Source organism: Eschrichtius robustus, unplaced genomic scaffold (assembly GCF_028021215.1).
Source record: "Eschrichtius robustus isolate mEscRob2 unplaced genomic scaffold, mEscRob2.pri scaffold_885, whole genome shotgun sequence".
Lineage (NCBI taxonomy): Eukaryota > Metazoa > Chordata > Mammalia > Artiodactyla > Eschrichtiidae > Eschrichtius > Eschrichtius robustus.
Window position 1 is genome coordinate 1 of NW_027175769.1, and position 12,104 is coordinate 12,104.

General features: G+C 57.9%; 1 protein-coding gene across 1 annotated transcript; it reads left to right on the plus strand.

Annotated features, from left to right (window-relative positions):
- Positions 1-7,636: 7,636 nt before the first annotated feature.
- Positions 7,637-9,394, plus strand: LOC137758415 (metallothionein-1E). Its single transcript, XM_068534478.1, has 3 exons — positions 7,637-7,793; positions 8,373-8,438; positions 9,164-9,394. The coding sequence occupies exons 1-3, from the start codon at positions 7,766-7,768 to the stop codon at positions 9,253-9,255; spliced, it is 186 nt and encodes a 61-aa protein (XP_068390579.1). The 5' UTR covers positions 7,637-7,765; the 3' UTR covers positions 9,256-9,394.
- Positions 9,395-12,104: the final 2,710 nt, after the last annotated feature.

The window sequence follows — 12,104 nt, forward strand, 5'->3', positions numbered from 1 at the left end:
TGGTGTCCTTTATGATCGCTACCTCCACGCTGACATTTGTGCACAGAGAATCCTTTAGCTCCCAACAAGCTCCTGGAGAAAGGCTCCCTGGTTCGCAAGCAAGCTCATGGTGAGGGCAGAGATGGATAGGAACCTTGCTTATCCCAGTGCCAGAGGGCGTGGGGGATCTCCTCCAACAAGCCCCATGGAACGAGTCACCCGCCACAGCATTTGGACACCACTCAGTGAACCTGCATGGTCTGGAGCGACGGTGCCATTCCAGAGAGGTTAAGCAACTTACCCAAGGGCACACAGCCTAGACTCAAAGGACTAAACCTACACTACAGCTGTCTCACCTCCCGGCCACATGGTGCCGGTTATGACATCACTGGAGAGGCTGAATCCGGCCTCTCCTTTTTCAGGGCCGCAAGGGTCTTCGGAGACAGTCCAGCTGTGCTCCTGGCTGCAGAGGTGGGAGGCTGAAGCCCAGAGAGGTCACAGAGCCGTGCAGAGGGTTCTGACTGCCAGCTGCTCAGTGCTTTCCCACTGCTGCCTCTGGGCCAGGTGTTCAGTGTCCTCACCTTTCATGGGATGACATGCTGTCCGGTTGGGCGGGGGGCTGCAGTCGGCCTGCAGGAGGGCCAGTCCCATCTGTGCCACATATAGCCATGGGACATAACCTCTCTGTGGCTCAGTCTCCTCTGCTCTAAAGGGCAAGAAAATAGTGTCTGGCTCTCGGGATGAAAGAATTGAATACATGCAAAGAATGTCAGAATATACTGGGCACTCAGTGAGTAGTCTATCATATCACCTACTTATTTATTTATTTGTTATCATTAGCCTAGGAGACATTGTTCTCCTTCCAGACACGCAAGCAAGGATGGTGTGTTTAGCTCTGTGTTCTGGGTCGTCCTCATCAACCCTGTGAGCATGGGACCACTTCCCCTGAGGGGGTTATCCTCCCTTCACGCAAAAGAGCCATTGACACTACAGATAGAAAGCCGTGAGCAAGACAGTCGGTGTCCTCCTAACAGATACAGAAGGATCCTGCCATCTCTGCTGTCACCTGCATCAGGATTTCCTTACCATTTTCTTTTCAGTGATTTTCTGAAATATGTTATACCAAAAGAAACCTCTTGAACACTACTGAAGGAGAGAGTCAGAAGGAAGCCACAAAAGCATAAATACATTCCTATTCTGTCACTTCGGTCCCCCCCCAGGATTGAGCTGGACACGGTAGAGACCGGCTGAAGACACAGCTCTGGGCCAAAGGGGAGCTTTCTCACTGACTCTCTCTTTCAGCTGCGAAGCCACAAGAACACAGAAGCAGGGCACCGCTCCCCAGCACTGTGTGCCTGCCTTTACTGTAGCCTCCTCGTACTGTAGGTAGTTTGGCCTTTGGGAAACGGGCTCCTGACTACTATCTCCCTTCCGGGTTGCTGTGACAATTCAAAGAGCAAAAGTGATTAACAAGGCTTGGCATGGACTCCATGGTGTGTAATTGTCAGGACTACCCGAAGGGAACTATCCACTTGTCTCGCTTTGTTATTTCATGCCAGGTCTGCCTATCGCCTACAATGGTGCCCTCCCTGGGGAGCACCCCATGATTAGGGAACCTCCACCCTGGCGTGGGGTGGACCGGCTACGGTGAGGAGCGCCCCTGGAAAGTTTAGGCAAAGGAGCCCCCGGAGAAATGCGCCATGATCCCTCCAGGAAAGGAAAACACAAGTGACGACTAGCGGCTGAAGGCAATGTTCATCGCGGGGCGGTTACAGGAGACGGTACCGGAAAAGTGCTTCCAAAGGACCGTGGTGGGGACCGGGGCTGCCAACGCCTGGGGACGCACGGGGTGGGCGAAACGGCGGTGAGGGTCACATGCGCCTGCGGTCTCTGACACCGCTCCCCGGCTCCGGCCAAGCCAGGGACACGAGCGGGAGGCGGGGGCTGTTCTCAGGCTGCAGGGAAACGGCGACCCGGAGGCCGGCGGCGCGCGGCCTGGGGCGGGGAAGACCGGAGGACGCGGGAGCTGGATTCCTGCACAACCCGGCCACAGGGGGGCTGCTCCCGTCGGGCACATTGCGAAGGGGCGGCCAGGGGGCTGGGACACCGCTTACCGCACGGCACCCGCTTCCTCCGCTCCAGCCGGCACCGAAGTGGAATCGTGCGCTCGGCCCCGCCTGTTGCTCACAGCCCGGCCCAGGGCGCCGCGGGCGGCGCGGGCGAGGGCGCGGGCGAGGGCGCGGATCCGCGGGGCGGCGGCGAGGCGGGGGCGGGGCCTCTGCGCCCGGGCCGCCTCCTCGGCCTATAACCGAGCCCACGGGCTCCTGGCTCCCACACGCCCCCCACCGGACCAGTGAAGCCGCTTCGCCCCTTGCTTTGGACCTCGGGCCTCACTCCTCCTCCAGATGGACCCCAAGTGCTCCTGCCCCACTGGTAAGGGAACCCTGGCCTTGAGCCTTAGGATGCCCCCCTTCCCAGGCACAGGACGAGAAGGGAGGGTTTTGAGTTGGAGCTCAGGAGGACTCCTGTCACGGGTCCAGGGCTTTCTTGCTAGCCAGGCTCCTGAGAGCCTGTCAGTCTCCCTTTGCCTCTCCGTTACCACTGAGGGCACGGAGGCTCCAGGCTGTCCTTCCTGAGGTCACCCAGCTGGTCTGGTCAGGGGACTGCTAGACCGGGACCCAGTGTTTGGAGGAGGCCTCGGAGCTGCCCAGGACTTGAGGGGAGGAGGGGGACATTGCCTCTTTGGGGTTCAGGCCATGGGCCCTGGCCCCCAGCCCCAGTCAGCCTGGGCTGGGTCTGGAGCCTGGGACCTTCCCTGTGGAGTCCATCAGGAGGGGACCTACTCTCCTTGGACCAGAAGAGAGGAGCTGGGGCTTCTCTATCCGCCTGAGTGGACACGAGCTCCCAGGGCTGGGTCCTGACAGAGGAGGAGGGCTCAGGGAGGCATTGCTGACCGTCTGCTGTAGCTCCTGCCTCCCTCTCCCTGCTCACCGCGGGCCTTTCCCTTCCTGGCAGGCGGCTCCTGCAGCTGCGCTGGCTCCTGCACCTGCAAAGCCTGCAGATGCACCTCCTGCAAGAAGAGTGAGTGTGCGGGGCCTTCTCTGGGAATGCGGGGTCTGGGCTGAGTGCGAGCAGGGAAGCCCAGAGCTCAGCAGGCAGGAGCAGGACAGTGACCAAACCTCCCGGTAACCCCCCCCCACCCCCCACCCCCCTCACCAGGAAGGGATTCACAGTCAGAGCTGGAATCACCTTCCAGATGACCGAGACCCAGGCGCGCACTAGAGAACAGGGAGACTGAGGCCCAGACGGGTCATTAACAAGCAACCTCAGACCTGTCAGTAGAACTAGTCCTCCTGCCTCCTGAGTCACGCTTCTGAATCCTCTCAGGGACTGAAGCACTTTAGGGACATGAACTAGTGACCGTGTGTGGTTTCTCGGACCTGGGGCAGCCCCTTCCTGTCGAAGCAGCCCAGAGCTTCCCTATCCCGAGCGGGAGCTGCTCTGTCAGGGGTTTGCCTCCACTTTGACCCTGAGGACTTTGCTCACATCACTGATGGTGCTGGGCGCTGGCTTTTCTCTTGTCCCAGAGGCCCCGCTCACTGTCTCTCCAAGGCTCTGTGCCCTGTCCTGGGCACAGATGGGGCAGGCAACCTGAACCTAGTGTCTGAGAGCAATTATCTCAGGACAGAGGACACCATCCTAAACTCGGGGTCTGGGCCTGAGGGCAGCTGGGGCCAGGCCTGCTGCTGGGAAGGGTGGCTCCGGACAACGCGTGGTCCGACCGCACGCTGCCCTTGCTTCCCCAGGCTGCTGCTCCTGCTGCCCCCGTGGGCTGCGCCAAGTGTGCCCAGGGCTGCGTCTGCAAAGGGGCCTCGGACAAGTGCAGCTGCTGTGCCTGATGTCGCGGAGAGCCTGCCCCGGGTGGCAACAGAGCAACCAGGACGAACCTGCATTTTACCGTTTTTCATACAACCGGACCTGACGCTACATTCCTTTTTCTATGAAATATGTGAGTTGTAATAAAAGTTGTTGACTTCATTCTGGCTCTGTCTTCCTTTGTCTGTCTTGGACAAAGAGGCTCCGCGCCCATCAGGGCTGGCGTGGGGAACTGGGCTGGAAGTGCAGAGACCTCGGCTCTGGACCAAAGAGTACCCTCCCCCACCCCCCAAAACACACACACACACACGGAGCGTCTTAGCCGCTTAGGTTAATTTGAGCTTCAGTTTCTCAGCTCCAAATGAAAGCCTCGCCCAGAAGACACAGGGCATCGGACACACAGAGGACGCACTCCCTCTACTCCCCTTAGGAGTATGGATTGCAGAGAAAGTGGTCCGTTTCTCATTTTCCTTCTCTGGGGGCCCCTGCCAAACTCAGTCCTCGGTGATGAGAGCCTGGAAAAGCACCCAGAGGGGATGGAATCCCACACCCCTCTTGTTTGACTTCCACACGGGGCTTGCGTCTAACACACCCCTGGAAAGACCTATTTGTATTTTCTGCCACAGTTTTCACCCCCGGTCAGTAAAAAGAATCGCTAAGAAAAAATGTAAAAGGACACGATATGGGAAACCCATTTTTCCCTTCAACACGTAAAATCACCTTAACACGTTGGAGGAGCAATTCTGAAAATCAGAGGCTCTCGTATGCTGCACATACGTTGAATGTGTGCTTGAGTCCCGGGAACACTTCACACATGCCCCGCTGTGTGGACCACACACGCCTGGAGCAGCTCTGCCGCCTGCCTCCCCACAGGCAACATCACTCTTGGCTCGCCCAGGGCTACGGACAGGACCACTCGCCACCCCTGACAGCTCCCTGCAGGGGCTTGGCCCTGAATCTTCGCCAGTGCCTCCCTAGATCAGCCTGACGTCTTGCCTTCCCTCAAAATCCAGCCCGTGGCTACCTGACACCCCGAAAGTGATTTGGATTTGTTTGGTGGGCATTTCCCAGCCGTTTCCCGGAGACCTGGTTTCAGAAGGAGGACTTCACGTGTTCCTCTGCAGAGCGATGGTGGTGCTGCAGTGCGGAGGGCCTGGTGGTGTTTATTAGCAAGACGTGTGTGCTGAGGGAACAGGTGATGTATTTCAGGTGCTGGGCCCCCTGGCGGTCTGGGGAGGGAATTCCTATTTGATGGGCACTCCAAGAGAAAGAGGAGACAAGAGGCTCAGAAGTCAGGACCAAGCTCGGCCACGGGTGCCCTGTGTGAAGAGGGCATTTCGGGAGCCGGCCCGTGCTGCGTGCGTGGGTGCTGGTGTCAGGCACCCGGGTTCACAGCCACCGTGCCACTTCCTGACCTGGCAAGTCACTGATACTCTCTGAGATTTCATTTCCTCCTTTCTATAGAAAAGATTAATTTCCAAGAGGGGGAATAAGCGAGACAGTGGCCCGGCTCCTAGCTCGGGCTTCCCGAACGGTGTCCTTTATGATCGCTACCTCCACGCTGACATTTGTGCACAGAGAATCCTTTAGCTCCCAACAAGCTCCTGGAGAAAGGCTCCCTGGTTCGCAAGCAAGCTCATGGTGAGGGCAGAGATGGATAGGAACCTTGCTTATCCAGTGCCAGAGGGCGTGGGGATCTCCTCCAACAAGCCCCATGGAACGAGTCACCGCCACAGCATTTGGACACACTCAGTGAACCTGCATGGTCTGGAGCGACGGTGCCAATTCCAGAGAGGTTAAGCAACTTACCCAAGGGCACACAGCCTAGACTCAAAGGACTAAACCTACACTACAGCTGTCTCACCTCCCGGCCACATGGTGCCGGTTATGACATCACTGGAGGCTGAATCCGGCCTCTCCTTTTTCAGGGCCGCAAGGGTCTTCGGAGACAGTCCAGCTGTGCTCCTGGCTGCAGAGGTGGGAGGCTGAAGCCCAGAGAGGTCACAGAGCCGTGCAGAGGGTTCTGACTGCCAGCTGCTCAGTGCTTTCCCACTGCTGCCTCTGGGCCAGGTGTTCAGTGTCCTCACCTTTCATGGGATGGCATGCTGTCCGGTTGGGCGGGGGGCTGCAGTCGGCCTGCAGGAGGGCCAGTCCCATCTGTGCCACATATAGCCATGGGACATAACCTCTCTGTGGCTCAGTCTCCTCTGCTCTAAAGGGCAAAAAAATAGTGTCTGGCTCTCGGGATGAAAGAATTGAATACATGCAAAGAATGTCAGAATATACTGGGCACTCAGTGAGTAGTCTATCATATCACCTACTTATTTATTTATTTGTTATCATTAGCCTAGGAGACATTGTTCTCCTTCCAGACACGCAAGCAAGGATGGTGTGTTTAGCTCTGTGTTCTGGGTCGTCCTCATCAACCCTGTGAGCATGGGACCACTTCCCCTGAGGGGGTTATCTCCCTTCACGCAAAAGAGCCATTGACACTACAGATAGAAAGCCGTGAGCAAGACAGTCGGTGTCCTCCTAACAGATACAGAAGGATCCTGCCATCTCTGCTGTCACCTGCATCAGGATTTCCTTACCATTTTCTTTTCAGTGATTTTCTGAAATATGTTATACCAAAAGAAACCTCTTGAACACTACTGAAGGAGAGAGTCAGAAGGAAGCCACAAAAGCATAAATACATTCCTATTCTGTCACTTCGGTCCCCCCCCCAGGATTGAGCTGGACACGGTAGAGACGGGCTGAAGACACAGCTCTGGGCCAAAGGGGAGCTTTCTCACTGACTCTCTCTTTCAGCTGCGAAGCCACAAGAACACAGAAGCAGGGCACCGCTCCCCAGCACTGTGTGCCTGCCTTTACTGTAGCCTCCTCGTACTGTAGGTAGTTTGGCCTTTGGGAAACGGGCTCCTGACTACTATCTCCCTTCCGGGTTGCTGTGACAATTCAAAGAGCAAAAGTGATTAACAAGGCTTGGCATGGACTCCATGGTGTGTAATTGTCAGGACTACCCGAAGGGAACTATCCACTTGTCTCGCTTTGTTATTTCATGCCAGGTCTGCCTATCGCCTACAATGGTGCCCTCCCTGGGGAGCACCCCATGATTAGGGAACCTCCACCCTGGCGTGGGGTGGACCGGCTACGGTGAGGAGCGCCCCTGGAAAGTTTAGGCAAAGGAGCCCCCGGAGAAATGCGCCATGATCCCTCCAGGAAAGGAAAACACAAGTGACGACTAGCGGCTGAAGGCAATGTTCATCGCGGGGGCGGTTACAGGAGACGGTACCGGAAAAGTGCTTCCAAAGGACCGTGGTGGGGACCGGGGCTGCCAACGCCTGGGGACGCACGGGGTGGGCGAAACGGCGGTGAGGGTCACATGCGCCTGCGGTCTCTGACACCGCTCCCCGGCTCCGGCCAAGCCAGGGACACGAGCGGGAGGCGGGGGCTGTTCTCAGGCTGCAGGAAACGGCGACCCGGAGGCCGGCGGCGCGCGGCTGGGGCGGGGAAGACCGGAGGACGCGGGAGCTGGATTCCTGCACAACCCGGCCACAGGGGGGCTGCTCCCGTCGGGCACATTGCGAAGGGGCGGCCAGGGGGCTGGGACACCGCTTACCGCACGGCACCCGCTTCCTCCGCTCCAGCCGGCACCGAAGTGGAATCGTGCGCTCGGCCCCGCCTGTTGCTCACAGCCCGGCCCAGGGCGCCGCGGGCGGCGCGGGCGAGGGCGCGGGCGAGGGCGCGGATCCGCGGGGCGGCGGCGAGGCGGGGGCGGGGCCTCTGCGCCCGGGCCGCCTCCTCGGCCTATAACCGAGCCCACGGGCTCCTGGCTCCCACACGCCCCCCACCGGACCAGTGAAGCCGCTTCGCCCCTTGCTTTGGACCTCGGGCCTCACTCCTCCTCCAGATGGACCCCAAGTGCTCCTGCCCCACTGGTAAGGGAACCCTGGCCTTGAGCCTTAGGATGCCCCCCTTCCCAGGCACAGGACGAGAAGGGAGGGTTTTGAGTTGGAGCTCAGGAGGACTCCTGTCACGGGTCCAGGGCTTTCTTGCTAGCCAGGCTCCTGAGAGCCTGTCAGTCTCCCTTTGCCTCTCCGTTACCACTGAGGGCACGGAGGCTCCAGGCTGTCCTTCCTGAGGTCACCCAGCTGGTCTGGTCAGGGGACTGCTAGACCGGGACCCAGTGTTTGGAGGAGGCCTCGGAGCTGCCAGGACTTGAGGGGAGGAGGGGACATTGCCTCTTTGGGGTTCAGGCCATGGGCCCTGGCCCCCAGCCCCAGTCAGCCTGGGCTGGGTCTGGAGCCTGGGACCTTCCCTGTGGAGTCCATCAGGAGGGGACCTACTCTCCTTGGACCAGAAGAGAGGAGCTGGGGCTTCTCTATCCGCCTGAGTGGACACGAGCTCCCAGGGCTGGGTCCTGACAGAGGAGGAGGGCTCAGGGAGGCATTGCTGACCGTCTGCTGTAGCTCCTGCCTCCCTCTCCTGCTCACCGCGGGCCTTTCCCTTCCTGGCAGGCGGCTCCTGCAGCTGCGCTGGCTCCTGCACCTGCAAAGCCTGCAGATGCACCTCCTGCAAGAAGAGTGAGTGTGCGGGGCCTTCTCTGGGAATGCGGGGTCTGGGCTGAGTGCGAGCAGGGAGCCCAGAGCTCAGCAGGCAGGAGCAGGACAGTGACCAAACCTCCCGGTAACCCCCCCCCACCCCCCCACCCCCCTCACCAGGAAGGGATTCACAGTCAGAGCTGGAATCACCTTCCAGATGACCGAGACCCAGGCGCGCACTAGAGAACAGGGAGACTGAGGCCCAGACGGGTCATTAACAAGCAACCTCAGACCTGTCAGTAGAACTAGTCCTCCTGCCTCCTGAGTCACGCTTCTGAATCCTCTCAGGGACTGAAGCACTTTAGGGACATGAACTAGTGACCGTGTGTGGTTTCTCGGACCTGGGGCAGCCCCTTCCTGTCGAAGCAGCCCAGAGCTTCCCTATCCCGAGCGGGAGCTGCTCTGTCAGGGGTTTGCCTCCACTTTGACCCTGAGGACTTTGCTCACATCACTGATGGTGCTGGGCGCTGGCTTTCTCTTGTCCCCAGAGGCCCCGCTCACTGTCTCTCCAAGGCTCTGTGCCCTGTCCTGGGCACAGATGGGGCAGGCAACCTGAACCTAGTGTCTGAGAGCAATTATCTCAGGACAGAGGACACCATCCTAAACTCGGGGTCTGGGCCTGAGGGCAGCTGGGGCCAGGCCTGCTGCTGGGAAGGGTGGCTCCGGACAACGCGTGGTCCGACCGCACGCTGCCCTTGCTTCCCCAGGCTGCTGCTCCTGCTGCCCCGTGGGCTGCGCCAAGTGTGCCCAGGGCTGCGTCTGCAAAGGGGCCTCGGACAAGTGCAGCTGCTGTGCCTGATGTCGCGGAGAGCCTGCCCCGGGTGGCAACAGAGCAACCAGGACGAACCTGCATTTTACCGTTTTTCATACAACCGGACCTGACGCTACATTCCTTTTTCTATGAAATATGTGAGTTGTAATAAAAGTTGTTGACTTCATTCTGGCTCTGTCTTCCTTTGTCTGTCTTGGACAAAGAGGCTCCGCGCCCATCAGGGCTGGCGTGGGGAACTGGGCTGGAAGTGCAGAGACCTCGGCTCTGGACCAAAGAGTACCCTCCCCCACCCCCCAAAACACACACACACACGGAGCGTCTTAGCCGCTTAGGTTAATTTGAGCTTCAGTTTCTCAGCTCCAAATGAAAGCCTCGCCCAGAAGACACAGGGCATCGGACACACAGAGGACGCACTCCCTCTACTCCCCTTAGGAGTATGGATTGCAGAGAAAGTGGTCCGTTTCTCATTTTCCTTCTCTGGGGGCCCCTGCCAAACTCAGTCCTCGGTGATGAGAGCCTGGAAAAGCACCCAGAGGGGATGGAATCCCACACCCCTCTTGTTTGACTTCCACACGGGGCTTGCGTCTAACACACCCTGGAAAGACCTATTTGTATTTTCTGCCACAGTTTTCACCCCGGTCAGTAAAAAGAATCGCTAAGAAAAAATGTAAAAGGACACGATATGGGAAACCCATTTTTCCCTTCAACACGTAAAATCACCTTAACACGTTGGAGGAGCAATTCTGAAAATCAGAGGCTCTCGTATGCTGCACATACGTTGAATGTGTGCTTGAGTCCCGGGAACACTTCACACATGCCCCGCTGTGTGGACCACACACGCCTGGAGCAGCTCTGCCGCCTGCCTCCCCACAGGCAACATCACTCTTGGCTCGCCCAGGGCTACGGACAGGACACTCGCCACCCCTGACAGCTCCCTGCAGGGGCTTGGCCCTGAATCTTCGCCAGTGCCTCCCTAGATCAGCCTGACGTCTTGCCTTCCCTCAAAATCCAGCCCGTGGCTACCTGACACCCCGAAAGTGATTTGGATTTGTTTGGTGGGCATTTCCCAGCCGTTTCCCGGAGACCTGGTTTCAGAAGGAGGACTTCACGTGTTCCTCTGCAGAGCGATGGTGGTGCTGCAGTGCGGAGGGCCTGGTGGTGTTTATTAGCAAGACGTGTGTGCTGAGGGAACAGGTGATGTATTTCAGGTGCTGGGCCCCCTGGCGGTCTGGGGAGGGAATTCCTATTTGATGGGCACTCCAAGAGAAAGAGGAGACAAGAGGCTCAGAAGTCAGGACCAAGCTCGGCCACGGGTGCCCTGTGTGAAGAGGGCATTTCGGGAGCCGGCCCGTGCTGCGTGCGTGGGTGCTGGTGTCAGGCACCCGGGTTCACAGCCACCGTGCCACTTCCTGACCTGGCAAGTCACTGATACTCTCTGAGATTTCATTTCCTCCTTTCTATAGAAAAGATTAATTTCCAAGAGGGGGAATAAGCGAGACAGTGGCCCGGCTCCTAGCTCGGGCTTCCCGAACGGTGTCCTTTATGATCGCTACCTCCACGCTGACATTTGTGCACAGAGAATCCTTTAGCTCCCAACAAGCTCCTGGAGAAAGGCTCCCTGGTTCGCAAGCAAGCTCATGGTGAGGGCAGAGATGGATAGGAACCTTGCTTATCCAGTGCCAGAGGGCGTGGGGATCTCCTCCAACAAGCCCCATGGAACGAGTCACCGCCACAGCATTTGGACACACTCAGTGAACCTGCATGGTCTGGAGCGACGGTGCCAATTCCAGAGAGGTTAAGCAACTTACCCAAGGGCACACAGCCTAGACTCAAAGGACTAAACCTACACTACAGCTGTCTCACCTCCCGGCCACATGGTGCCGGTTATGACATCACTGGAGGCTGAATCCGGCCTCTCCTTTTTCAGGGCCGCAAGGGTCTTCGGAGACAGTCCAGCTGTGCTCCTGGCTGCAGAGGTGGGAGGCTGAAGCCCAGAGAGGTCACAGAGCCGTGCAGAGGGTTCTGACTGCCAGCTGCTCAGTGCTTTCCCACTGCTGCCTCTGGGCCAGGTGTTCAGTGTCCTCACCTTTCATGGGATGGCATGCTGTCCGGTTGGGCGGGGGGCTGCAGTCGGCCTGCAGGAGGGCCAGTCCCATCTGTGCCACATATAGCCATGGGACATAACCTCTCTGTGGCTCAGTCTCCTCTGCTCTAAAGGGCAAAAAAATAGTGTCTGGCTCTCGGGATGAAAGAATTGAATACATGCAAAGAATGTCAGAATATACTGGGCACTCAGTGAGTAGTCTATCATATCACCTACTTATTTATTTATTTGTTATCATTAGCCTAGGAGACATTGTTCTCCTTCCAGACACGCAAGCAAGGATGGTGTGTTTAGCTCTGTGTTCTGGGTCGTCCTCATCAACCCTGTGAGCATGGGACCACTTCCCCTGAGGGGGTTATCCTCCCTTCACGCAAAAGAGCCATTGACACTACAGATAGAAAGCCGTGAGCAAGACAGTCGGTGTCCTCCTAACAGATACAGAAGGATCCTGCCATCTCTGCTGTCACCTGCATCAGGATTTCCTTACCATTTTCTTTTCAGTGATTTTCTGAAATATGTTATACCAAAAGAAACCTCTTGAACACTACTGAAGGAGAGAGTCAGAAGGAAGCCACAAAAGCATAAATACATTCCTATTCTGTCACTTCGGTCCCCCCCCAGGATTGAGCTGGACACGGTAGAGACGGGCTGAAGACACAGCTCTGGGCCAAAGGGGAGCTTTCTCACTGACTCTCTCTTTCAGCTGCGAAGCCACAAGAACACAGAAGCAGGGCACCGCTCCCCAGCACTGTGTGCCTGCCTTTACTGTAGC